A 27,854-nucleotide genomic window follows, 5' to 3' on the forward strand; every position below is an offset into this window, starting at 1 on the left:
GTATCAGAAAGTGATGAGGGATTCATCCTCTGGGGATCACGATCGACTGTTCCAGTTCAAAGTAGATGTTGAGATATTTCACAGAAAAAGTGAAGTGAGGGAAAGGTTCCACGTGGAACGAGGAAATCTCCCTGTGTTTCCACAGCAGGTATCAGGATCTAAATAAAGTTTCAGGTAAATCTTTCAACCCTGAAAAGGTCCCTGGTCACAGGTTAGTACTTTTCAGAAGTTCAGGAGCTTTGGAGTTTTGCAGGGCTGAAGATTTCTGGTTTGTCATTTCACTGACCTTCTTTAAAAACCTGGAGCATCAAACAGTTTTGAGCCTCGTGTCTCAAAAAGAAAGTGTTCACTCTGAAGCACACCATCAACCCCCAGAGGCCGAGGTCCCTGAACGCAGCATCTGCATGTGGCAGTGATTCGTCATCCTCAGCAGACTGATGATTAACTGCTCCACTCTCTGAAGTAGAATTACTTCACACTTGTTTATTTTTTCATTATGTTCTGCTTTAGATTTACTATCTGGATTTCACAAATGAATTTAGCATTTTCACAACATTTCATTTTTAGTTTTTATGACTTTGCATATTTGCATTTTAGATTTTCTCCGGTGGCGTTACGGTTTAAAGTGCTGACAACATCAACCATCGACCGCATCATCAAATTTAAGCATAAAATCTCATATGAATGTACATTATTGTTAAATATCATCAATTATAATTCCATGGGATATGATTATTTTTTGGTGGATTAACATTTAAAACCACAAAGCAGGTGTGAGAGGACATTTCAACATGATTCTTAAACTTTATTCAACTTTCAACTTTCCTCTCAACATTTCCACTTATTTCTTGATGTTTTAACTTTATTCTCAACAATCTAACTTCTGTCTTCATGTTCTATAGAAAGCTGGACCTTGCTCCTCTCACTTCCGTTTCTGCAGCTTCAGGACAACATGTGAAATAGCACATGAAGTACAGAACTCAGTAAAAGTACGTGGTCCTGCAGAAGTTATGTAAGAAACTTTGAGTCTGACTCAGTTTTCTGCTCCTCCTCAACTTTTCAGGTCTGGTTGGGGGCGGGGCCTCCCTATATGAGGGCTCTGGTTGGTCCCGGTCCGCGTCACTCAGAGGTCATCCCGCAGGTGATTGGCCAGCGGAGTTCCTCCACTTCTGAACTTCACGCTGATTCTCGAGAACTCGGGTCCGACTCTGGAGCAGCTGCGGTGGGGTGCGCGTGTCCTCGTTTGTCCGGTGTGAAGAAGTAAAACTCACCTGAAGGAGTTACCGGCACCTCGTCACAGCTCGTCCCGGTGGAAGTTTGTTACAGGCGGCGACTGAGCCCACACACACACCGGGTCTGAAACTTTATCCACCGCAGGAGACACTTTGTGAAGAGAAAGAAAAATGGCAGACACCGAGGATCAGCAGGTCTCCTCCTCCACGGCTCTGTTCAGCGAGGCGATGCACCACTACCAGGCCGAACCGGACCAGCCCAGACAGGACCACTTCAGCCTGGACGACATCGTGGACCTGGTCGGCGGAGCTCAGGACGCTCTGGTGCGCCACATTGCCGAGGACAGTGCGCCACACGAGGTCACAGAAACTCCATTCGCGCCGGGGAAGCTGCTGGAGCCAGAACCGGTGCCAGAGGTGGAGGAACCGGAGTTCGAGGAGGAAGAACCCGAGCCCGAGGTGGAGGAGGCGACCCCGGACTCCACCAGCGCTTGTTATGCTTCAGAACCCCTTTTAATGGCAGACTTGCCCATCATCGAGGCCCTCAAACCCGAAACCGAGATCTCAAAGATCGCACCGGAGCCACAGGCTGCCCCCGAGCCAGAACCTGCCCCGGAGAGCGACGCCCTCCCAGCGGCTGAACCTCTGAAAGCAGCCCCAGCCCCCGCAGAGGCAGCAGAGCGACCTGCGGTGACGGAGGAACCACCGGCTCCAGCATCTTGTGAGTATCTCAGCGGGGAAATGACGGTGAATGAAAGTGGGAACTGGTTTGAACATTCGAATCAGATTTATAAACTGAACGTCTTCCACCGGAGTGAAGGAGATCCAGCCGGGCTGGGTGTTAACGGTATTTTTTAATCATCATCACCGGTTTCCGTGCCTCGTATGAGGGTTAGCATCGTGTGCTCAGCCAGACGCCGGCGTGAAGGTGAATTAATGCGGTGAAACATCAACCTTTACTCGGTTTGACCAACTGAACCCACCGCTGTGCGTCGAATCCAGTGTAACTGCGTCATTTTCGGAACATTATTGAGTGTTTGTCGCCGGTCGCGGTGCAGGTTAGCCCGGTTAGCTGCTGCTGCTACCCCGGGGCGAGCGGATGGTGTGTGATGGGGAGCAGCCGTTCACCGCCTGGATGTGAATGAAGGAGCCAGACTTTTAAACACGTTTAGTTTTTATTCGCCCTGAATGAAACCAGCACGAATCCACATTTCCTGCCTCTTTTCCGGGTCTGAGCGGTGCCGGAGGCGGCAGCGTGGCCCCGGGTCCCGCTGAGCTGCAGCGATGCGGCCCACCTGTTCTCACCGACCAGCGTCACGTCAGCTGTTGACGGGACGAGCCGCTGATTCCCCCCGTTTATCCTCCACCGAGCAGCGAACATCTCCCTCCATTACCCCGAATATGTTTTTATATGATTCTGAACCACTTCCCCGGAAGATGTTCACTCAATCCCCCGTTTCAGATGTCACCGTCCGTCTGCTCGGTGCCGCTACCCGCTGTTGCTAACCACGGTTCCATTATCGGACACCGTCCCCTCTCTTGCTCTGCGGCTGCTGCTCGTCATCAGCAGCAGATCGGGTGAACATCCGCACCCCTCCCGTGAGCTAAACCTCTTAATAACGGATAAAAACACGTGTGTGTTCCGCCTGCAGGCAGGTGGTGCACGGTGCTAAGCTAATCACGTCACACCGCAGGCCCAGTTGTTTATTAACCCAGGATGTGGCCGCTTTAACCCGGGTAGAACCGAGCACATGTGAGGTGTGTTGCATGTCGGTCACTCGGATGAGGCGAGAAGGAGTGGCCCGTCACACACCGCCGTGTCCGACGATGGATGCACGGGGAGTTAGCGGCTCAAGCTGTAACCCGGAGATTAGTCACAACAAAGGAATCCGCTCTGCGTCCACTCCCTGTCGGCTCCTCTGCGGCTCCGCATCCCCCCCCCCCATCACCTCACCTCTTTTCAATCACACGATACGAGTTTTATTCTGTTACCGAGTCATTCAAACCCCCAGTTTTACCTCCATCTCCGCCCGAACCAACCCCCCTAACCCGGCTGCAGCTCAGCCACAGGCCCGTGTCCTCCACACGCGGCCCCCTCTGCTCTGGATCCTCCTCAAAAAGCTTCTCCATCATGTCTGGACTCGTTGTGACTTGTGATTTGTAGCAGGTGAATATCGGAGCCTTGTGGTTCTCTGACATGTGTGAGGTAAACAGGCCTGTCTGGGCTCCAGCAGGCAGCGGGGGCAGGGTGGGGCTGCTTGGCAAGGCCACTGATGGAGGTGGATGAACCAGAGCTGTGGATGAAAGCCCTGCAGTCAGAACAAAAGACAGGGAATCATTCATAACACAATCCTCATTTTATTTTCCCTTTCAATGATAATTGGAAAACTGTAAATACTAAGGATTCTTTTTATTAGTGATTCATCTGTCAGTTTTCTTTCCAGTTAATTGTTTAATCTACAAAACACGATACCTGCTATAAAAAACCAGAAAGATGAACCATGTAAAAGATATATTGGTATTGCACATATTGCAGTATTTTATATATCAGTATTCCAGTCTTTATTTGTAATTGCATTTTGAAGGTAACTGTTTCTAAAGCAGCTATTTGAACGTTTGTCTGCCGCTGAGTGTGGTTTCCTGTCGGGATCGAGCGGTTGAGACCAACCCTTGAGCTTCAACAGCTTCAGCCATCGACGTGATGGTGACTTGCTATTTTAAGACTGAACGTGGTTTGCTGGGTAACAACTTCAGCAAACTCAAGGAATTGATAGAACAATTGTTGGTTTTACTTATCAGAGGTGGAGACAGAACTTGTTGAATAAAAGAATAAAGTTTGATGCTCAACTTTCAATGATTTGCTTGATTGGTAAGTAAACAGCTGCCAAAGCTAACAGTGGCTATGTAGCAGTCAGTTACACATATCTCCCCTTTTATAGTAATATCAGCCCCTCTAATAAACATCTGGCTCAACATAAGTGAATTTGATCTTTCATTGTCATCCCAGATCTGAGAGCTCCAAGTTACAAACCAAACATTCAACCCCTCAGAAAGATTTACTGCTCTTTACAGTTTATATCATTATAAACAGAGGATCATATAAACATTTGAAGAACCTGAGATCTTCTATCAGGTATATTCTCTGTTTTCTAAGGTTTTATAGGTAAAATGATTCATCAGTTTATCAAGGACATTTTCAAATAATAATAAAACCATGTGTGTGTTACTGGCAGATACAACCTGCCCTCATTGTCTTTTTTCTGCTGAGTCCTGCTGTAACTTCACATCACACAGTTTCATATATAAAATATCTGAAGTGAGTGTCCGTCCCCACCCCTCAGACGGCGTTACTGACAGGCTGGCTAATTGCACGGGGCTCAACGGTCACCACCGGCCTACATCTTATTTTTGGGTCACCCACATCCGTCAGCGTGTGTTTGTGGAGGGCTTGTGATGTGGTCAGGTGGATTAGACGGAGAGTGGAGATGTCAGACACACAGTCACGGAGGCTTAAAGCTCAGTGAGCGTGTGTGTGCGCAGTCCAGTGTTGTTGTTTTCTCTGTATCCTGGTGAAAGCGACATTCAAGTGGGGTTAAGTGCTCCGGAGTCCGAGCCCTCCACCCAAATCAGTAACACCACCAGGCTCCGTTCTGTTGTTTCTACTCTGCCAACACAGCAGCTGGCTCAGCCTTACACAAGTGAGACACGCCCCTGGCTGTGATGAGAACCACAATTGAATCTGTTTTAGATCTGGCCTCTTATCGCTGCGATGCGTGCAGACGTTTCCAGAAGATACGGTGTTTACCTGTGTTGTGCTGATTCGTCACATACGTGTTGATTTTCAGGGTGTAACCTTGAGCTGAGGGAACAGTTTTACAAAATCTGTTTTGTTAGTGAACAAGTGGATTCCTGCAGCTGGAATTAGTTTGTATGGTTTTGATTTATTTGACTGAATAATTGATTAATTTATGATAAGTAGCATTGACAGGAAAAAAACAGATGTTGAGTTTATAGAAGAACGTCGGACTCAAGCCCCTTTTCAAGTGATCACAAACCAGCTAACATCTGGCTGTTGTTTGCAAGGTGAATGGAAGCAGTCAGCATTCAGTCCCACGTCACAGGACTCTGCAGTAGATTCAAGTTTTGGTAGTGATCGAAACTTGACACCTGCATGAACAAGCCAGTTTCCTCTTCATTTCTTTTAGTCTAGACACTGAGGCTGTACTGTGTCGTACTTTAGATCCTCCAGGAATCGGCACGTAAATGACAGACATGAGTATTTGTTTTTTTACATCTTGGATAAAACCTGTAAAATACAACGCTGACGAGACACCGAGGTGAGAGAGCCTCAGTTTCTGGCTTCTTTGTGACGTAGATCTCCTTTTTTAGTGAGTTTAAAAACCTGCTTATGTTTTTATAACGATCAATGTCTCATGAATAATGTTGGTAAAACCTCTGTACGCCCCCATCCCCCACCCTCCAGGTGCACAGAAGAACAGGCGTGTCCTTCTAATGTTAATCACAGCATGTATGTGTGTCAGCAGTTCACATGGCAGCAGCTGTTATCACAAGGCCGGACAGACCGGCAGCGCTCAGTCAGGTTCGGGTTTTGCTGGAGGCCAGTTTGTGTCTCGCTCTGACATGTCTCTGCCGACTGGAGCCGATTAAACCAATGAAACAAAGTCGAGTCAGAAAAACAGAAGTTTCAGGTCAAAGCTGCTGAAAGTAAAAGACCAGTCAGAAGAACCACGCTGAGACACAATCACTACAAACCTCACACCAGTGTTTCTTTTAATAGTTTAAAAAACATGTTCTTGTTGTAGAATTATATAACTGTTTGTTCTGCAGACAGCGGGTATGGAGGGGGGGGGGGGGCAGTGAAATCAGTTGTCTGTCTTTTAACCAACCAGCAAAACCCGAAATAAACTGTTCTCATTGGAAAAATGTTCGATTTGCCAAAATGACCTTTTTCAAAATCTATAAATGGAAAAGAGTCACCAGAACGTTCTGTTTTTAAAGGAGACAGGGCTTCGGTGGGGATCGTACATTGAGTTCTGTATGTTACAAAATGGCAGCAGGTGAATCGCTGCCCTGGAGTCATCATATGTCAACGTCGAGCTGTGAGATACTTATAGCTCAAGGAGCAGACAAATATCTCAGCATGTGCCGCGGGACGTCTGAACCGACCAGGGCCAGGGGGTTTGAGTCGTCACTGCTTTGTGGAAAATGCAAAAGTTTAGAAGTGACACTGAGAATGTTAAATTGGGAAGTGTCATCTGTAACGTGAGCTGAACTAATTCTTAGGTTACTCAGACTCAGATCTCCACTTACAGCTGATCTTTGGCCCCAGTTACAGAACGTAGTCTGACGCAGCTCGTCCGGCGCGTGGACAGTTTGTTCAGACCTTTTATCAGTTTGTTCATCTGCTTGAGTTTTATCATCATCCTCAATAAATGAGTGTGTCATTGGTTTGATCCTAGGTCTTCATCACCTGAAGATAAACCTCGACAGCAGAGGTAACCAAACATCCTGATGAGAAGAATCTTCATGGTCTCATATCACTTTATCAGATCAGTATTGTAAATTTGAATTTCAAACTAATAATCTGATTTGATAACAGCAATACATTTGATAATCAACATAAGATGCTGGTGATTCATGCAGATTTGTGACTGTGATTGTCAAAGCTTGATCAGGTGTTTCGATGATAAGTGGGAGGGGGGGGGCTCTGCTCGTGTCACACTGGCTGAGGAACCTCTTGCTTTTCATTTCCTTGCCTACGTTAACAGAAGCTGAGCTTTGATCCCCTGTGATCTTTGGCATCAAAACAGCAAATAGTCAAATCTTGAATACTTTGAATTTATAGTGATCTAGTGCCTTTCTTAAGAACACACACACCCCCCGTCTGTATTTTCCTAATTACTTAGGAGATTAAGTCTTTAGGCCGCAGCCACTGGTGGTGGGGGGGGTGCTCGCGTTGCTCAAAGGGACTCATTGTTTTTGGAAGGAGCTTTTTTTTTTTTAAGCTGGTCCATAATCAAGCTTCTCTGATTGAGACATGAAGTCATAAGTGATTTAGCTTGAGGCAAAGATCATTTACGCTGCATAATGAATAATTAATTACTGCATCAAGTGTGAAAATGACGACATGACGGCTCCCAAAAGTGAAGCCAAATCATGTGGATTGCCCCCTGGTGGCCTGCACCATCTACGAAGAGAGAAAGTGCTGCAGTTGGAGTGTTTGGTTCCAGTTTGTATCGTCACTAGATAAGTTACTCGTGGGTCTGTGGAATTTTTTGAAGCTGCATTTTCTTTGATTCTTTGCCCTTTTCCTCACGTGGCCTCTCTCTTCGGACACATGCAGTTAAGTTGATTTGGTAAAGAGACTCAAAATGGCAACACGCCCTCCTGTTTTCCACATGTCGTCTCTTAATTGCATTCAACTTGATTTACCATTTATAAATAAACCTACTGCTTTTGGTTGAACTTACACTTGAGCTCAGTTCCCTCAGATTGAATTTGATCAGATTCTTACGCTGCCTCTCTGTACTCATGCAGTCTTCTTTATCTTTCTAAGATATCTGTCTGCATCACGTTCCTGTCACTCTTCTTATCTGACATGCTCTGTCCCCCCCACCAACCTTCAACAAACACTCACATACCTGAGAGAACTTGTTGAGCAAAGCACTGTAAATATCCAGAAACATGTTTGCTGCCCACGATGCTGGATGAAGTACAATGGAAAAAGTACTAATACCACACTGTAGAAAATTATGCTTAAGAAAAAGTAACTATGTATTTTAAGTAAAGCAGTGGCTCTTTTGAAAATCCACCTATAGTCATGTGTGTCCCACATCTACGTGATCACTGTAAGCATGTGGATACCATAAACAAATTGTGCAGCTTCTGTATGATAGTCCCGGAGCTTGAGTTAAAGGTCACATTGCGATCTTGCGTACATGCACACTCACACTCAACAGACATCGGACACATGCATAAACTCAGACTGGGTAAAAAAGGGGGGCGGGGCTGTGCCAGAGTAGCTGCCAGGCTTGCATTGTGCAAGTGTGGGTCACTTTGATTCAATTCATTTTAATCTCACTTTCCATAGTGAGGGTGTAGAATTCTAGAGATACTCCTCAGTTCCCTCAATGACTGACGAGGACTTAGGAGAGGAACAGTAAGAAACTAAACTTGACTCAGTGTTGGGAGAGAGGGAAGATGTCACTGGAACAGAGGAGATCCTTTAACCACAGACTTTAGGTTTTTTAAATTTGTAGAACTTTTCACATTCACCAAAAACCTTTATGACGCACTACAGGAAAGAAACACTGAAAAAACCTCGTCCTTCTCCTTTAAATGTTGAAGAATACCCTGCAGCCTCCCACGTGTGTCCCCTCTCTTCACTGACTGGTCACCTCACGAAGGAAACTTAGGGAGGTGATTTCCACATTCCGCCTTCTGAATCATCTACCTCCCTTTTTGTTATGAGAGGTGATTTCCATCTCTTCCTCTCTTGGCCTTTCGAACTATCTGAACTCACTCTCTGCTGCCTTCTTCTGTTTCTTCCACAGATGTACCTTCTCCTTCTAAAGCTCAGCCTCATCCTCTGATGCAATTCCCTAAAGGCAAGTTCTCTCTGCTCGCTGTTTCCTTGTCTTTTATTTCCCTTCACCACTTCTTCAGTTCACTCCCCCTGTTTGTTGCTGTGCTGTCACTTAAGTTCAAGTGGCGAGAATAACCCACTGCATGTGTGATGCTGTAGCGTTTGTGGATTTCAGTAACACTAAATCTGATGTATGACATTTGCTTGTGTTTGTGTTGCATTCTGACTCCCGTGTGACTTAGAGTAGATTGTCATGAGCTAGAAGTAGTTTATAGAGGAATAATGATTCTCCTCAGGCCTGACTTTTTAATATATGTTTAAATGTATTTTACTGAGACAGTATTTTCTAAAATGTCCTTTGAGAGGAATCATTATCTGCCGAGAGACACATTGGGCATGGTTTATTGGCACCAGACCTGGGGAAAGAAATGATTCTACCACCATGCGTCCAACCAGGGTGGTAAACGGATCACCAGACAAATGCTGACAAATCTCAACTGTGGCAGGTAGTCTGCTCTCCCAACCGGTCTGACTGATGTTCCGATCATGGTCCTGTACATCACAAATATCTACTACAGCTATTGTCATCTGCCCTAGACTTCTACTTCACTACATATTAGAAGCTTACGTTGTACTTGCTTAATGTAGATGTAAGTTAAATGTATGAGTTTGGATAAACATTTTAAATGTTTTAAGATATTCTAATTCACAAAAATTCATTAGAATACACCATAATCAGATATATGTTCCCACGATGCTTCAGGGCTTTCCACAGAGTTTACTATGTGGTTAGAAGCAAAGACAACGTTCATAAGTTCTTAATAAAATCTGGGTGCTGTCACCTCCAAATAAATTTGAAATGATGTGGTTAAACTGGGGTTTATCTCATCCTGACAGCAGGATGTGGAAACTGGTCGGCACAGAGTGGGTCATAACTCCAGCAACACTTGAAGTATCAAGAATATATACGAGATCCCATCAAACCAATGAAACTTTCCTTTTCACTGAAGCCTTTTTCTGTACATTATTGTAATATGTAAAATCCTAATCCATTTGGGTCGGGCTCATGTAAAATCCACTTCCTGGTCTCTCAGGCTCTCGTCTGTTGAGGCTCCAGAATCATTTTCTTTGACGATCAGCATTTTTTAGACTGCCCCAACATCTGTGACAGCTGTAACTCTTGGCTGTCAGAAAGATTTTTTCCCTGAGTTCATTTGACTACTGAAGACATAAAGAGACTCTGTGAACCTGTTTTCACCCATCGTGAATTTATTTAAAACCAGATGCTGCAGCCTCCAGAAACTCCTGCGGTTAGATTGTACCTAATGAAGAACGTTTACTCTGAAACACCCACTACAAGGAAACACTGGCAACACTCTGGATAGTCTTTCAACATTAACGCAACAGATTTATATTCACACTTCACGATTCAAAATTATACAAGTAGTACTCGAGCTAATATGGCAGTTTAAAAATAGGTTTCCTCTCCTGTGGTCAAGAGAAGGCAAGTAACTGCCTCTTGATAGGTGTGTGGGTTGTGAAGCACTTGTCATTATACTGTCAGCTGACTCTCATTCGACAAACTGAACAGTCTACCAGCCACAGCCAAGCTTTCAGCAGCACTTGTCTGGTCTTTACGGTGTTAAAATTGTCTGTTGATAAAATTGTGGGAGGAAAAGGGGATTTCAAACTGCTTAAATTCAAACACAGGACAGAACCACATTGTGTATTCTGAAGAAATTTGATCTGAAATAACAGTTTAAATTCAAATATGCTACAGGTGATGACACATCCATACTGAACTGGATGGAGGTTTGAGAGAGTGTTGCACAAAACTTGTTAGAAAGTTTTTTTATAACATGAAGTACATGTAAAAGACAGCAAGCTGTAACTTTGCTCTCTCATATTTGGCAGATCCACTTTTCCTGTTGTTTTTGTTGGCAGACAAAATTAATGCTGGGTTTGAATCTCCAAACCTTCCTCGGTATATCTCCAGTAATGCTAACCTCTACCCAGGTGTGGTGGGCGCTGTAAGGAATGGAGTATGTCTTTGATATGTGCTGTATTGCATTCTCCCCCCTCCCTATCTACTCAAGCACTTGGGCAGAAGGGTGATTCCCCTGCTCCCATCTCTCCTCTCTCCCCTCTTCACTCCCCCGACTCTCTGGAGGAGCTCTCTCTGACCGAGAGTCCCAACCAGCCCCCTACTTCAGGATTTGCTGCATCCTTGGGCTCCTTCTCCACTCAAGCCCCCACTATTCATTCCAAGGACATGCCTTGGGAGCGTGAAGAGGGTGACTCTGGACCGGGCCGTAGTGAGAATAAGGAAGACCTTCTAGATCCGTTAGCTGGTCCATACCTGAGTTTAGGGAAAGACCCAGGGCCTCATAATCCGTGTGAAGACAGTGGAGTTTCCTTTTCACCTGAGGAGAAGCTGATTAGCTCAGACAGGTCCTCTACTGGTCCCTCTCCAGTGAATCCCCAGATGATGGTCCCAGAGTCTTACCTTGCCTCCTCTAACCCAACAGAGCACTGGGATTCACCATTCCTAGCATCTCAAGACAACTCCAAGGTCTCCATGGATAGCTTCTCCAAGGATACGGCCCCCATTAGCTCCTCCAACTATGAGCCTGACCCGCACGGCAACCAGTCTGATGAAGATGATGACTTGATGTACGAGGTCAAGAAGAATATCAACCCATTTGAAGGCTATTCTCCACTGGCGGATAGTGGGTACTCCCATTTTGGAGACTCCAAGTCTGACAGCAGAGCTTCTAAAATGTCAGAGAGTCCCACACCAGATCTGGTCCAGTATGGGCAGACTGGAGAGTCCCAGGATAGCCCTCCGTCTTTTATAGACGAGGGGAAAACATTTGAGACGAGCAAGATGGCCGCTGACTCTCTCATGCAGTCAATGAGTCAGTTCTCATCTGGTTATAAAGAAGAGGAAGTGGAAGAGGAGGATTCTGCTCTCCCACCATCACTTCCAGACATCCTGAAGTCTTCCCCACTCAACCCTGAAAAAATGGACTCGGGCTCCTCAGAGGGAAGCCCGGAGCAGAGTCCCATCTTAGAAAGAAGAATGATGGAGTCACCCAACCCACCAATCAATCTGTCAGCAAACAATCCATTTGCTTTTGATGCTAAAGTGTCCCTACTGAAGGAGATGACTGAGGAGATGGAGGGGAAAGTTGGAGACAAAGCAAATGGGGATGAAGACAAAAGCTTTGATGCCTTCGATCTTGTCAAAGAGGCAGAGGAAACCTCTCCAGTTCAGGTCAAAGAAGAGGAATCGGTCAAGATCGAGCAGAAGGATTGGTTCTCAAGCCACGATTCTCCCAAAATGGCTGAAAAGTTTGAGCCCCTTGACTTCCAGAATAAAAAGACCACTGCTGAGGATTCAGATTCAGAGTCACCAACAGCAGACTCTCTGTCTCCAGTCCTGGAAGCTATGGCAAAATACCCTGCCAGCTTTCAGGTGGAAACACAGAAGGATGACCTAAAGATGGACGTAGAGGAGGCAGAGGTGGCCGAGGAGGTCTCTGAGCATGAAGTGTCCTCTGAGGAGTTTGAGTTTATTGAGCGTCCACCAAGGGGTGTCATCGATGAGTTTCTCGAGGCCCTGGATACTTCCAAGTTTGCGTCCTCCAAGCCCCCAGAAATCCCCATGGATGATGACCTGAGCTTTGGTCAGAGCGATGTCGCTCCAGTCTCTCCTCCACCTTCAACAAAAGTAGCCCCTCCCCCAGAGGTTGAAGAAGAGGCTCCAAGTCAGAGCTCCTACTGCCTCCTTACTCAGGCGTCCCAGCAGAAGAGCAAGGCGGAGCTAGAAAAGCTTGACATCCAACAACCCCCACCCTCAGCTCCGCTTACCCATTCACCTATCCACAAACCAGAGGAGCCGGTTGCCAAGAAGAGCGCGGTGGGCGGGAAACTCTTTAAGATGCCAAACCTGAACATAAGAGCAGGTAAAATAAACCAGTTCTGGCATGGAAACCACCCCCATCCCACACCCTCCTCAGTTCCCTCTGGCACTTCCATGTTCATCGGCATAATTTCATCTTCACTCTTTTGTGCTCCTTAGTTATTTTCTCCCCACCCACCCAACTAGTCATCAGAGTTTATTTGAGATCTCATCACCTTCTCCCTAGTGTCACCTTTCCTTTCTTTGCATTTTCCCTTTTTGCATTTCCTTTTTAAAAATTAACCCTTGCATTTTGTACTTTCTGTTTTAATTTGCATTTTTGCATTTTCCATTTGTAGTTTGACTTTTTCTGCATTTTGTGCATTTCTGTCTCATAACATCATTTTTGTGCACCTGATAGGGCTGTCACCCCCCCCCCCCCCCCCCCCCCCCCCCCCCCTAAAAAAAAAGAAATCAAGTTAAAATGAATTAATCAACAAAAAATTTCTTCAAATCTATTTGAAAGTCCCCTGCAGTCACATGAGGGTGATGACGTTGTTCATCTCGTCTATTAGGTGGAAAGCTAACAGATTAGCCAGTTAGCCTGTTTTGTACAAATTCAACAAACTTCGCTGTCTACGACGTAGAATCCAAACATTTCCACTCGGCTTTGCTTGCTAGCTTCTATAACTTTCATAGCAAAATAACATAACCGAAGAAATAGTTTATAGTGATGGCGAGCGCCCTCTGCTGGATGAAGAGTCGATCTAGTGTGCATCTAGAATGTATGTTTTGAATTGGACGAGGTCGACACAGTTCGAATAGGAACTGATATTCAAATGAATGTTTGAATTTCAAGTAAAGTGACAGCCCTAGCACCTGCTCATGTTACTTCATTTTTTTTTTATTTTGTGATGCGGTAAGTACAATGTGATTTTTAGAATAAATATTCCTAAGTTAACTGAAAAAGTGTTGGTTTGATCAAAATAGTTTATTTAAGCAGCGTCAGACATTAGTAGAGTTCTTTCTATTTGCCCACGTTCGGATCAGATCACCTCAACGTCTTCTTTTAGCTCCTCTCTGCTCTGGAAATAACTCGAGATGCCAAAGTGAAACCCAACACCACCATAGGGACCCCAGCACCCCCCCACTGCAACATACAGTCACACACATCCAGAGCTAAGAGCCACACCCTGCTGCCGACTGAACGAGCTGCTGCTCTGATTTATGATCCTCTCAACCTCTCGCACAGCCTCTAATGTGACATTACATCAGGTTTTATGTACATGAGGCTGAATGTGACATAATGATCAACTTTGTGCCAAATACCTTGGGCTGTGATGACACGAGGGGGCATTGAACCTTCTATTTCTGTAACAGGGTTATTTTGACCGATCATTTTTAGGAATGGATGAGTCATTAATGTTTCAGGCATTTTTCATGAAGAAACATTCGACGGTTCCAGCTTCTCAAACATGAGGATTCATTTTTTCCTTCATTAATTGATTGAACGTGAATATCTATTCAAAAAATTATTCATTGTGACAAAACAGCAAGAAAAGAGTTGGAGCTGGAACTGTCTAATGTTTCTTCATGAAAAATGCCTGAAACATTAATGATTCATCAAAGCTGTTAGTGCAGAATTTCATTTGATTTTAAATTGCCCTAATTTTTTTGCTTTTTTAATTTTGCCACTCTAACAGTTTTATGGTGAAAGTAAATATCCACGTCATGTTTCATTTATAATCACTTCCTAAACCCCTGTGTTTGAAGTAAATCTTTAACGAGCCCTGAGACTAAAACCCAATTTGATATTTGACTGAAGCGTGTGACTCCCCCCCCCCACCACCACCACCACCACCACCACCACACACACACTCTGACACTTAGTCTCCATTTTAATGGATGACTCAGTTTTGAGTCTGATATCGATCAGTCAATATTGCATACGATTGATTACACACAGGCGGCCACTGTGTAACTACAGCAGGAGGACTTTGGTCTTTGGGACCAGTTGCCTTGAATGTGTGTGTCAGTATGTGTGTGTGAGTCTGTGTGTGAGAGAGATCTCCTGTTAATTAAAGCCTCCTCCTCCTCCTCACCCTCCTCCCTGCATTGCGACACTGGCAGGCCCACAAAGGGTTCTCCGACCCAGATACCAGTCAGCGAATGTTTCTTGTTACACAACTCAAGGTGGGGCGCTGCGATCTGAACATAAATCTGTTTAGTTTTCCTCTCTTCTGATTTATCGTCCAGCAGACTGGATAGAGTCCATGAGTCACTCTACTTATACCAGATACTTTCTGTACCTTCCTGTACTTTTTTCTACTTAAATCATTTTGTATTTTCTATGTCTATTAATAGGGCTTCAACCAACAATCAATAATAAGCACATATTTAGTAAAGGGTCATCATGTCAACAGGTTTATGATTCCAACAATAAACCTGTTATTCTTGTGGCGTAGTAACAGCAGCAGGAAACCTGTGTTTAGAAACTCGTATCAGGGTGAAGGGTCAATTTTTACTGTTGTCATCACTGAGACAAACTTTGTTCCTCTTTACGTAACAGCTCTTTCACCACTGATTCACCACAGTTCACTGTTGTAAAATGTCGGCCGAATATGTTTGTTGCCATTTCATTTACGAACCGGTGGATTCTTTAAAACCTACATTTCAGTGATTCTGATCTCATCGAGCTTTGGTTTCTTTTAATTTAGGTTTTCATGTAGTTTAGGAAATTGTATTTAAGTGTGACTTTAGAATTTTGCAGATTAATAAGTACAGTTTTTAAACCATAACATACAAGACTGTTACAGAAAATGAGTCTTGTCTTGTGACTGTCATTCTCACAGATTGATTCCAGAATATTGAAACTCTATTAACTTCTCGAACACATCTGCAGGTTTGTCTCTGCTGCACCACAAGATGACATGAGTTTATCAGGGAGAGAAGAGGAGGAAGGTGCTCTCTAGTGGACAGAGTGTGTGATTACCACTGTGATGATCACAGTTGGTCTGCTGCTGATGAGACTCCATGAACAACATTAGGTCTTGTTCCCGTTTGTTTTTATGTCTGTTGACTCGTGATGCTTGTGAACACAAACCAGCTTCACTCAGATTCTCACTGCGTCAAAAGGATTTCCTGGTTTTGTTCAGAACTCACTGTCACATACCTACGGTTGTCGTTAGATTGTCCAGCCCATGTTGCGTCCTTCTGTTAAGTTTTGTGGAAAAACTTTTTCATAATCCTGCCGACAAACAACCGTCAAATCAGTTAAACATAGTCTAAGATTTTCATTCACATCAGGAACCATCAGAGAACTTTCAGCTCGACTTTTCTTTAATAGGTGATAAATGTTTTTTGTTTGCGGAACAAAACGATGAATGTGAACAAACTTTCCACAGATTACATTTGAGTCTGTGCCGCAAAGAACGTCTGGAGGTTGTTGGATATCAGAATAATGCAGGGTTAGAGTTAGATTGCAGGGAACTGTCTGGTTTGATGGTGAATGAATCTCGTCACAGCAGCGTAGATGTCGGGCTGGATTGTTTTTGTTTTGTTCACTTTTTAAAAGAAGATGAGGTTTATTTTTCTTTGGAGATGTTCAGCTGATGTATGAAACTGTACCTGGCAGCATCAGCCAAGATGAAACATCCTTCTGCTCCGTCTCGATGCATCGTCAGCACATAGGGGGAGGAGGAGGGGGAGGAAGGGTGACAAAGGGAAAGCAGAGTGAGATTTCTCGGGAGGAGGGGAGATCAGACTGGGTGGAGTTAGGGGGAGGAGGGGAAAGGGAGAGCAAGCCAGAAAGAGGGAGGCAAGGGGTGAGGCAGAGACGCTTATAGTTGCTGCGTCAGAGCGCTGGCAGCAGACAGTCAGCTGACAGCTCGCCTGCAGGATCGACTTCATTTGCTCGCTGCAGTCGCCCCCTCCCCTCCAGAGGAAGCCTCGCTCGGATTCTCCCCTCCCTCTTCGTCCTCTTCCTCCTGCAGCTGGACGCACACATTCACTCCAACACGTTTGCATTTGCCGCCTCTGCTGGGTCCCTCTCTGTGTGGAATGTGTGTTTGCTGATCTGACGGCATGGAGAACAACTGTGTGGACAAACAGGAGTCTGCCGCAAAGCACTGGAGACAGCATGGTACGGTTTGGCTGGTTTGTGGCTCGAGCAGGACTGTGACTGTGTGGAAGGTTCAAGCTGCTTCAAGAAGAAACGTCCCCAACGTCTCATGTCTTTATCGCCTCGGCTCCTCTTTCATGCACTGACAGCAGGACATAGATGTTTGAGACTGGTGCCTGTGAGATGTGAATTGATTGGTCATTCAGAGTTGAACGTTGCAGCATTTTTACCTTTTCTAGCCCTGTCTGTCCCTCTGCTGCGTCCATTGATTGAAATGCAGCTTACGCACGACAAGCTTTGAAAACACTGAAACAGTTTTGTCTCAATTTGATTCTCTAGAGGTGTCTTCCTTTGAATATTTGAATAGATTGAATGTCCTTACAGCTACACAAGGAGACATTCAAGGGGAAATTGTGGTGAACTTTTTTTTTTTTATCCCTGTCTTTCATCTGTGCTGTTGAATTCTGTTTGCAGATATTTTCACACAGTTCGCTGGTTTTGTTCTTGTGCGACTGAAGAGGCTACAGAGCAGTTTTCCTGGCAGGGAAAAGACCTTTGGACAGTCGGCCAATCATCCACTGTGACCAAAGGTAGACAGCAGAGAGGAGGGGCGAAGTTTGTGATCGGAGTGACGTTAGCTGGCAGTGTCTTGATTGGACAGTGATGTGCTAATGAGCTGGAGAAGAGTCAGACCAGAGCTTTCAATAGAGACGGTTTGGCAGCTTCCTCTTAAGGCTCCGCTGTGATAAACTGAAGAACATGTTCAGTGTGTGTGATAATGTGAATCAGGTTTCAGACGCTCGCGGATCATGTGGTTGAACTGCCACTCGAGTCTCAAACTGGAGGAACGGCTGCACTGCAAACAACGTGGTGTAAAGAGAGAGCTCATTTTCATGATCCACTTTATTTGTTCAGCATATTTTAACAAGACAATAATGGAAAACATACATTAAATGGAAAACAAGACAATTTAATGTGGAGAACACGATTCAAACAAAATGGTGGTTTAAAGTAAAGTAGAATAAAGCTCACATCATCATCTGAAAACTAGAAACGAATTAGGTGATTGATTCAATCCTACAAGTCATTTCCAGCCAGTAAACTTTTCTTTGACTTAAACAATGTACTGATAGTTTACACTTTACAGTGCTGATCATCATGTGTCCTGTCGTCTCTGCATCATCTGAGGCTGCGGTGCTGCTGTCGCCTGTGTGTGTCTGTGTGTGTGTCGGTGCTGAGCTTGGCTCTGTTCATCAAACAGTTGTTGTTGTTGTTCATTGAGCCTCTAATGAGCGATGACTGATGTGGCTGCGCGACTGAAAGAAGCTGTTGTGTCTCCGAGGCTGTGACCAAGCAGTATTGGCTGTGTGTGTTTCAGGGACGGTGAAATAACGTCGCGTTATGTTGTAAGACAGACCGGCAGCAGAATGACTCTCCTTCCTCTTTCCTCTTAAGGCTGATCTCATTGTGACGTGTTCCTCAGATTAAAACATGGGGTTCCTTCAGGAGTCAAATCATGTTTGTTTAAGCTGCACATCATCGGCTCCATGAATCCAGTGTCACTAAGGACTCAGTAACCTTTAACCTATATTTAGCATGTATAATCAGAATATAAACATCCAGTAAGTGGCTCCTAGCATTGTTAGTCTTTATGTCATAGACGATATAAGAATAGACTCAGATTCCGGCTCGGGAAAGTCAAGCCATTATGTCTAAAACCTGCATTCTCTGGAATCAACAGCAGGGGGCGACTCCTCTGGTAGTTTCTATAGAAGTCTATAGAAAATGTCTCTACTTCTCACAGCTGATGTTCATTAAGTCACTTATTATAATTTTGAATATTTTTCTACATTTTACAATTGATTAAAGAAAATAACCATGATAAAATGAATCATTGGCTGAAACCCAGTATAAAATAAAGTAAAAAGATCTTTACATAGAAATCATAACTTAATGATATATTACAAAATAGTCAAATAGTCACACTGGCTCTTTGCATTGAGTACAAAGTACATATGGATTAGAATGAAATTAATTCAAACGTATTTAAAACACCAGGGAAGAAACCGTGATGGTTTAACGTGGTTGCTGTAAACTTTGGAGCCGCAGCTCTCCCAGCATGCACCTGGAGCTTCCTGACCAGCTTGTGGTCCCTTTTATGGATGTTTTAACACGAGCAGATCTGATGACCGCTCACGGTTCCACTGAGTTGGATTTGAATTCCTGACTTTTATCTCATTTTTATTTGTGCTCTGTGTTTCTGGAGCCAGGTTCTCCTCTTACAGTTTGGTTATGTACCACTCTTCCTCCTCCTCCTCCTCTTCGTCATGTTGAAGCTGTTTCCACCCTCCTGTGGTTCAGTAACAGATCTTATGCTCAGTGATGCTGTCAGAGGCAAAGACCCATCAAATAAAGATCCCAGTGTTTCCTGCTAAAGGAGACATCTGTCAATCTGCTGATTGTTTTGTCAATTAACCGATGAATCACTTTTTCTAAGGAATGAAAGTGAACATTGAGAAATGCCTTTTGTAATCTCCCAGAGCTCCAGATGAGTTCTGTGTTTATTGATCTGTATTATTAACTTCAACACGTGACAAAGACATTATTGGTTCTCATGTTTGCAGTTCAACTGTCAGTCCAGCAGTTTATTGATCGATGCAGATTATTGGACAGAAACATGATCTAGTTATGATAAAAACCATAATCCTCCAGTGACAACTGATGGACATCCCTCCATTAATTATTTGTTATAATAAACATCAGTTAAATTAGAGTCATGTCCCGGAGCTGATCGAATGAATCTTGATGGGACGGATGTTCCAGAGAGACGGAGCTGCGCATGTCTCTGTCCCTCCCGCCCCCGGTCTGTGTCTCTCTCCCCGGTCTCTCCTCCCGTCAGCCAGGCGGAGCTGCTGTTTAACGGAGGTTCAAGATGGACGCCAAACGGGGTTAGTCCGCTAAACAATAATCTTTTGTTCACCGAGCATCTCGCTCTTTTCGCCCCGGTCGAGTCGCCGTTTGCAGCCGCGCTGTGCTCGCATGTGCACCGGGAGCGTGGCTGCGCTCAGCCCGGGGAGGCGGGAGGCGGATCAGGCCGAGTCCCGCGGAGGTCACGCCGGACAGTTTGACGGTTTGTCCCCGCGGCGTGCTCAGCCTGCGCCGGTGTGACTCAGTCGGACATTAAAACGGTTCGCGGTGGTTCAGAGAGGATGAGTCGGTGTGTGGTGTGAAACACGGCGGGGAGAGGAGCGATGAGCGGCCGCGGTTAGCTCGCTGTGAAGCGGGTCTATTTTTAGCCAGGCTCCGGTGCTAGCACGCCTGCTACCATATGTAGCCAGGCGGCCGCATTAGGACCGTGGATCCTCCTCTTCACTCCTCCGCCTCCTTCTGCTCCTCACGTCGCCGGCTCGGTCCGGTTCTTTCCCCCCGCAGACAGTGGGTCTGTCTCCGGTGAAGCTAACGCGGAGGTAGCATCACCCTGAGCGGTTACATGTCGTCTGATTGGAGAAGCTCCCCGAATAAACAGCCTCTGGTCGGGCCACACTCAGCTCCCCGCTCCGCTCCGCACCGATCAGACTCCATGAGACACGGTTCTGATATTCAACAGCAGGTCGTTGGTTCCAGGCCCCAACACTCAGTCCGATATTCATCAATAACTAGATTAAATGAAGAAGAACTGATGAATAGAAATCCTTTAGTATTTGAAGGGTTCATGTTCATGCTGCTTGTATTCAATTGATTCGTGTTCTGTTGCTATAACTTGAATTAATTGAACCTCCTCTGCACAGACATGGACCCTGTTCTCATATTTATACTCATTTTACATCCAGTATTAGAAGAATATACACAATACACGTGTGTTCATGACTGACAGGTTGTTAAATGTTAATCCTGTGGAAGTGAAGGAGCTCTGCTGTGTAAATATCCTCCAGTGTTTGACCGTGGGTTTAAACAGTGGTTTAAACAGGGATCTGTAGTTTGTGTCATTGCGAGATGGCGGCGGCTCTGAAATCCATCTGTAAACTGACGCTTGTTAAGATAACGGTTGTTTAATGGACTGCAGTTACACGGTTCAGAGCCTTTTGATAAATTCAGTTTGTGTGCTGCACAATAGATAAGAGAACCAACCCTGAGGAGCACAACATTTCTGTTTGTGACTCGACTCAACGTTTTTACTGAATCTAGGATTATTTTCAACTTCATTCCTTTCTTGTTATAAAACCAACATCCTGGTATTTCTACATCTATAACTCACTGTTTGATGACTCACCCTGCGTCCAATCAGAAAGCTTCCCCGACTCTCACCTCCCACCCCCTGACTATAAGTTGTGACAGCTGTGGACGGAGCACAGGGACCTTCTCTGTCCCATTCATCACTTAAAGACTCCGGTGGAGGTGAAGCTGCTGGCCAGCCCTCGACAACAGAGAGCTGGTTGTCGTCATGACGCTCCGTGTCGAGCTGCTGGTTACTGTCCACTGTGCCAATTCGTTTTCCATCCAGCTGATTATTTTCACAATCGTTCAGATGTATAAGGACAAATGCTGGTTTTGACCAACCAACAGCAAAGTTATTAACTTTACATCGTAACACGATGAAGAATTCAGTCTTTAATGTTTCGTGTCAAAGATTCTCTCAGTTCTGTTGAATGTCAACCTCTGCAGAAGAATCTGCTGCGTGTTTGGTCTAATGTCCTCTTTGAAAGTTGAAATCTAAAGTGCAGCTTGTTGCCGACTTGAAAACAGAATGTTAGATAATCAGACGAGGTAGAAATCTTAAACTGTCACATTCCGTCGTTCACTTTAACAGGATGTCCTCTCGTCGTGCAGCGAGTCTGCAGGAAAGGAAACCAACGACTCCTTCACTTCTAATATTGTCCATTGACCTGCCTGGAATTCCCTGGTGAAATATAAGCATGTGCAGGCACCCAGTTCATGAGCTCAGCTGTCTCCCTGCACTGTCCGACCCCCACCCACCTCCACCTCCACCCCCCGTCTGAGTGTCGGAGAGGGAAGAGGCTCCAGCACCCTCATGTCAGAGACACTCGACCACCTGCAGCTTTAACTCCAGATGGTTTTTAATGTTAAACTCAGCAAATTCTTAGTTTGACTTTGAGACTCACGTAACATTATTAAAGACTTTAAAAAATCTGAATCATATCAGATGATTGTTAAACAAGCTAACGATCCCAAATTTGTTTCTGTGTGACTCGTAAAATGATATTTAACAATCATTTTATCTTAAAACTTCATATCTTGTAGTAGATTATTAGTTTATTTCACGTTCATGGTCCAGTCGTTCTCAGCCTCGTTAGTCAGAAACCGTTCTGTTCATCATTAATCTTTGGAGATTAACAAGAATAACAAAGAACTGAACACAAACATGTTAAAGTATTTTCACAGGAGATTTGACTAATGTCTAAAAACTCATTTCCTTTTTGAGCTTTAGGTTCATTTTATCTCTTTGAGCCTCAGTTTAGACGAAACACGAAAATGCTCTTTGACCCCAGAGGTTTCAGACTTCAGACAGGATATGGAATAGAGCGTTGAGCAGGTGAGATGGATAAACTTTGAGTTTCGAGTTTCAACTCAGAGCTGATTTTGTTTCATAGCATCTCGGGAGCTGCGTGATCAGAGCCGCTGACCTCTAGCTGGTGTTACGTCACTTGAGTTTTCATCACGGTGGCGTCGCGGCGGAAAGTGGAAGAAAAGTCCAGAAGGCACAGAGATGAAGATGTTGATGAGTCAGAAGCTGCAGCGAGTTTCCTCCTGAAGGGTTTTAAACATTTCTGATGAGTCGGACAGTTTGTGACCCTGTGATGAAGGAGACGAACTTTCAGAAGCTCCTCCTCACGACCATCACGAGCACCGACCATGTGACGGAAATGTGGTTTTAGTTGTAAGAGTCAGTGAAGTGGAGTGAGAACAGTTTGTCTGAAGGAGATTCTCCCTCAGGACACTTTGGTTTCACTCTGATTCTTTCTGTTCAACTGTCCCACATTTTCCCTGAAACCCAAAACGGATCGATCTCTGATTGAATCTTTGTCCCGCGGCGAGTTCATGAGTTCTGCTCTCATGCATATCACTGAAGATCCACCACAGCAGAAGTGAAATCTACGGATTCAGGCTCGTTTCTAAAGAAGAACGTTGTTGGTTCATCTGGTCAGTTTAACTCCAGGTGCCGGAGAAGGGCTGTGGTAGTTCTGGGTTACTGGATGTGATGAGGATCAATTAACAGATGTTTTAGAAATAGATGGAACGCAGCATGTTTTCCATTCAAAACGTTTTTAAAGCTCAATTTTGACTGTAACCACAAAATGAATCCGTTTTATTTTAGCTTCTAAATCAAAGAATTGAAATTAAACAGCGCTTTCATTTAAAGCTGCAGCGCTCAGAGGGATTCTGTTTGCTGGTCATTGAAGGTCCTGACAGTTTTAGATGATTGACACTAACCATCGTCTTCCTCCTCCTGCAGTGGTGGATCTCCTCTACTGGCGTGATGTGAAGAGCACGGGCGTGGTGTTCGGCGCCGCCCTGCTGCTGCTCCTCTCCCTGACGGTGTGCAGCATCGTGAGCGTGTGCTCCTACATCGGCCTGGCTCTGCTCTCAGTCACCATCTGCTTCAGAATATACAAAGGCATCCTGCAGGCCATCCAGAAGTCAGATGAGGGACACCCGTTCAAGTGAGTCCCAGCAAATATTATCAACCACATGTTCAGGCACAAAGGTACATTAATATTGTTTGATATCACAGGTTTAATTCATTTTTAATTAGATAAGATAAACTTAATACATAAAACCTGAATGTTGCATTTCAGCATTTAACCAGTGCAGCATTAAACTGCTGCAACGTGAACTCAGTCACGTTTTATTTCAGGATTTTTCGCTGATTTACTGGGAAAAAAAAGATGATTCCCTGAAATGAATCTGAGGAAGTTCAGTCACAGTTTGTTTTGAATGATAAAGGAAGTGGAGAAACTTTTAGTTCCTGCAGCAGAAGTACCCGATACTTGAATTCATGACATGTTTTCAGTCTGATTTAGAAATTTCATTAGTTACTAAAACTTTATTATAAAACTGGAGATTTAAGGTATTGATTGACAGCTGATGTCTTATGGGGGAGGAAGTGTCGACCATCTTTATTGTCGGTGATGGTGGATTTTCTTCTCCTCTGCGCCTCGTTGTGTTGTTGTGTGTTTATCCTCCCGACTGGCTCTTTGACAAAACCTGCTTCCTGAGTAAAGACCAATTAATCTGAGATTAACAGGAGCTGTGGAAAGTGAGCTCAGAGTCACAAATCAAAGCTGCAGTACAGAAGCTGGACTTTTCCCCTGAGACGAAATGTCTCAAATACACACGTCTGCACGTCTCTAAGTTCTTTTATCAGAAAACTAATATCAGCTTTGAGTTAAGTTTATCGAATGTACAACATTAAAGAAAACCCGCTGTCCCTCTCAGGCAGTACCTGGACCATGAGGTGGCGCTGTCTGAGGATGTGGTCCACAAGTACAGCGACGTGGTTCTGGCCAGAATGAACAAGACCATCTGTGAACTGAGGCGCCTGTTCCTGGTGGAGGACCTGGTCGACTCCATCAAGGTGAGAACGAGTGATTGTTACAGACGCAGGTCATGAGAGGGGTCAGAGTTTAGACACAAACGTATTTTCTGTAGTTGAAATGAGCTTTAATACGTTTTAAATGATGTTAAATTCAGATTGAACGAGTCCTAATGTCTTCACCACCAAAGGTCACCGTGAAAATGTCTCTGCTCTGCCAGACAGAAGATTTATTTATGATTTGGATAAGTGAACTCGTCATGGAGAAATGTGACTGAGCGTTTGTAATGCGTGTGTAGATCAGTGGTGGTAACAGTTACACTGCGAGTGTTCGGAGCGCTGCAGCTGTCAGACGCCTGTCGTCACCTCGCCGCTCCCTCCCCCGCTCCCTCCCCCGCTCCTCCAGTCCAAATACAGATCTGCACACCGCCCATCAGAGAGGAACGCCACAGAGTTTCCCTTAGAGGGTCACGAAAAGTCTGATTCTTTAATCCCATCAGGAAGCAGGAATGTTTCAAATTCTTTGAACGTCTCGGTGCATTGTGGGATACTCGGCCTCTGGTTAACTTCCTGCGATCGTCCTTGCTGCATCTGCGCTGAATATTTACAACGGCACCAGCAGGTCATTAAAATGTCAAGCGTGTTCCATCTGCCTTCGGTTTGAAGTCGAGTCCACCGAGCTGCAGCAGCGTCTTTTCACTGGCGGCCATGTTGGCTCCAGGCCCCGACCGCTTCTAATGTTCGTCATTAACGTGAACGGGAAACTGTCACTTTACATCAAAGCTCTGAGAACGTTTGGATTCGAGCAGCTTCATTCTGCTCTGATCACAAACTGGCGTCATGAATCTTTACTCTTCGTTTGTCTTTTAGAATAAATTCTTGTGTTTTGGTTTATTCCTGCAGCTGCTTCATCTGCACTGAAATGTTTTTGTGTTTTGCAGTTTGCTGTGTTTATGTGGATCCTGACCTACGTCGGTGGCCTGTTCAACGGGCTCACTCTCATTATCCTCGGTGAGACAACAGTCATATTAACACGTCTCACTTCAGTAACTACAGTTTCTCAGACCAGGTCGATTTCTCTGTTTACAGAATAAACAATGTAGGAAAGCTGTGTTTCTACATTGTGTATTTATATTCATCTACCTTATACATTTACTGATTTTCTTATTTATTGTTATTTATAACACAGTTTGTGGTTTAACTGTAAAAGACAAAATTCCATTTCTTCATGTTCACAGTTTGTTAACGTCATTTTTAAGTTGTTTTACTCTCCAGCGACAGTTTGAACCAGTGAACACAACATTTAGGATGTGGTGACGTTCTGCTCACACTTCTCTTCTTCTTCAGGTCTGATTGCAGCGTTCAGCTGCCCGATCGTCTATGAGAAACACCAGGTGAGAGCCTCAGTCTTTGTTCAGTTTGATTTCATTTTCCTCCTGCGACAAACTGAATCCATGAAGTTCTGAACATTTGTAAAGAAACGAAGTGACTGATGGTAAACTTGTGTTTCAGGCTCAGATCGATCACTACGTGTCCCTGGTCAACAACCAGATTAAAGACGTCATTGGAACGTGAGCAGACACTCGAGCAATCAATATATTCACCTCTGTTCAGATGAACCTTTAAACCAGAGCTGAGCTGTTCATCGATTTATTGAATCATAGAATCTTCTCACACTTGTCAAACGTTGTCGTCCTGCAGGATCCAGGCGAAGGTTCCCGGGATGAAGCGCAAGGCGGAGTGAAGTAACGACAAGTCGCAGTTTGGAAACAGGAAGTTTTGAGAGGAAGATGTTGAGGGGGGGGGTGTGTGGGAGGGAGGGAGGGAGGGTGGGACGACATGAAGGAGGGACGGAGGAGGAGAGGAGGGGTCTGGCGGCGACGCAGCCCTTCTTACTTTATTTGTCAAAAAATTAAGAACACTTTTTTTCCAATTCAGAATTCCTGTGTTTTCTGGAAAAGTCGAAGCAGGTTGATGACGTTGATATTTAACATCTCCCCTTCTTTTTTATTTCTTAAATCAAGTTTTGGAATGTTGGTTTCTGAGACATTAAAACTCCCAGAAACACATTTTGATCCTGGACAAACCCTCTCTCCCTCTCCACCCAGTGCATTGTGGGAGGTCTGATGCTCCCTCAGCTGGGTTTGGATGTGTTTTTTTATTTTTTTCGTGATTTGAATTCTTCTTTCTTTCCCCGTCGCCGTCGAGCCGAGTGGAGAGATTCTTGTTGGGAGACGAGCGCGAGCAGCCGACAGCACCTCATGTACTTTTCTCGTGTTTATTTTTTTTTTGGTATGAATATTCTCGTAGAGTTAGAAGTATTTCGTGATTTTACCATCGTGTCCCTAAAACTTCAAGCTCGTGTCTTCGGTAAACTGCTGCGTGTTTGCGCCTCGATGTGGTGACGGACGGATTTGACTCCTGACGAGGCAGCGGAGGGGGCGGGAGGGGTGTGTGGGGGGGGTGTATTACCATTTAAAAACTTCATCGCTTCTGAGTAACTTTAGCTACGAACATCTAGAAAAACCTTCACCAGACAAACAGAAACACGATTATTACAAGTTATTTCCATGTCATTGCAGTTGTGTAGTGATGAGAAACTCCGGAAGGAACACGTTTACATTCATCGACATCAGAAAAATATTTAAAAAGTCAAAAAAAACTAAAAAGAAAGTGGGATTTAAAGAAAACTCAATAAATAATCATACTGTCTGTGGAGCCGTTATCTTAATGAAGTTGCAACTTGATGTGACTTTGGGGAAAAACCTTCAAGCATTTGTTTGTTATGCAAGTATATTTGTGAATGATAAACTTCATACTTCAATTGTGACGATAAAAAGCTTCCAGCCGGGAGCCGTGTTTGTGGAATGCATTGTGAGATGTAAACAATTATCAATAAAGCTTCTAGACAAAGAAGTCCCGCCTCCTCGTCTGTCCGTCAAAGTTGGCTTTCATCTTCTGTGTCTTTGATCCAACTTGTTTGTTTCATATTCTAAAATTGACACAATTCACTCAACTTAAAAACAGTTTCTTCACTTTGATCACAGATATTTTCAAACTGTCTCAACTCTGACACCAACTTCCTGTTTCGGAGCAACATGTGACCGACACAGGAAGTGCAGGTTTATTTTTATAATATATTAACTGGTTTACACTGAATGTTGAAAAAAATGTAAATATTATAATAATGCTACAATGAAACGTTTCTAGAAAATGAAATGGAATTGAACCTCTTTGCTTCGCAGTTCCACCCCTGAATCTTCGACTTTCAGCAAATGTCTTTAATTAGCATGTTGTTAGCACAAAAGCATGCAGATGTTAGCATTTATTGAGGCACCACTGTCAATAACTACAAACCACAGACGTAAATAAAGATGGACGACATGGTGTCAAAGATGGTTTCCGTCATTTCACTTTAATTATTTGAGATAAAGTCTGGC

At 44.5% G+C, this 27,854-nt stretch overlaps 1 protein-coding gene across 6 annotated transcripts; it reads left to right on the top strand.

Moving 5' to 3' along the window:
- The first annotated feature begins 561 nt into the window (after positions 1–561).
- Positions 562–27,330, top strand: rtn4a (reticulon 4a). 6 transcript variants are annotated; one of them, XM_020106600.2, is made up of 9 exons: positions 562–1,953; positions 8,807–8,860; positions 10,935–12,806; positions 23,335–23,542; positions 24,318–24,456; positions 25,356–25,425; positions 25,762–25,808; positions 25,927–25,985; positions 26,116–26,203. In XM_020106600.2, the coding sequence occupies exons 1-9, from the start codon at positions 1,404–1,406 to the stop codon at positions 26,156–26,158; spliced, it is 3,042 nt and encodes a 1,013-aa protein (XP_019962159.1). In that variant the 5' UTR covers positions 562–1,403; the 3' UTR covers positions 26,159–26,203. The 6 variants fall into 6 exon arrangements, with proteins under 6 accessions (XP_019962159.1, XP_019962160.1, XP_019962161.1 ...); XM_020106601.2 differs by having other exon boundaries at positions 11,367–12,806; XM_020106602.2 differs by lacking the exon at positions 10,935–12,806.
- The last annotated feature ends 524 nt before the right edge of the window (positions 27,331–27,854 follow it).

Source organism: Paralichthys olivaceus, chromosome 14 (genome assembly GCF_024713975.1).
Source record: "Paralichthys olivaceus isolate ysfri-2021 chromosome 14, ASM2471397v2, whole genome shotgun sequence".
Taxonomy (NCBI): Eukaryota; Metazoa; Chordata; class Actinopteri; order Pleuronectiformes; family Paralichthyidae; genus Paralichthys; species Paralichthys olivaceus.

Bases quoted from the DNA above. Each gene is read 5' to 3' on its own strand.
- rtn4a (XM_020106600.2), top strand. From the start codon at position 1,404: ATGGCAGACACCGAGGATCAGCAGGTCTCCTCCTCCACGGCTCTGTTC. The intron at 8,861-10,934 runs GCAAGTTCTCTC...TATCTACTCAAG, and splicing joins TCTGATGCAATTCCCTAAAG to CACTTGGGCAGAAGGGTGAT. The intron at 25,426-25,761 runs GTGAGACAACAG...CTTCTTCTTCAG, and splicing joins GCTCACTCTCATTATCCTCG to GTCTGATTGCAGCGTTCAGC.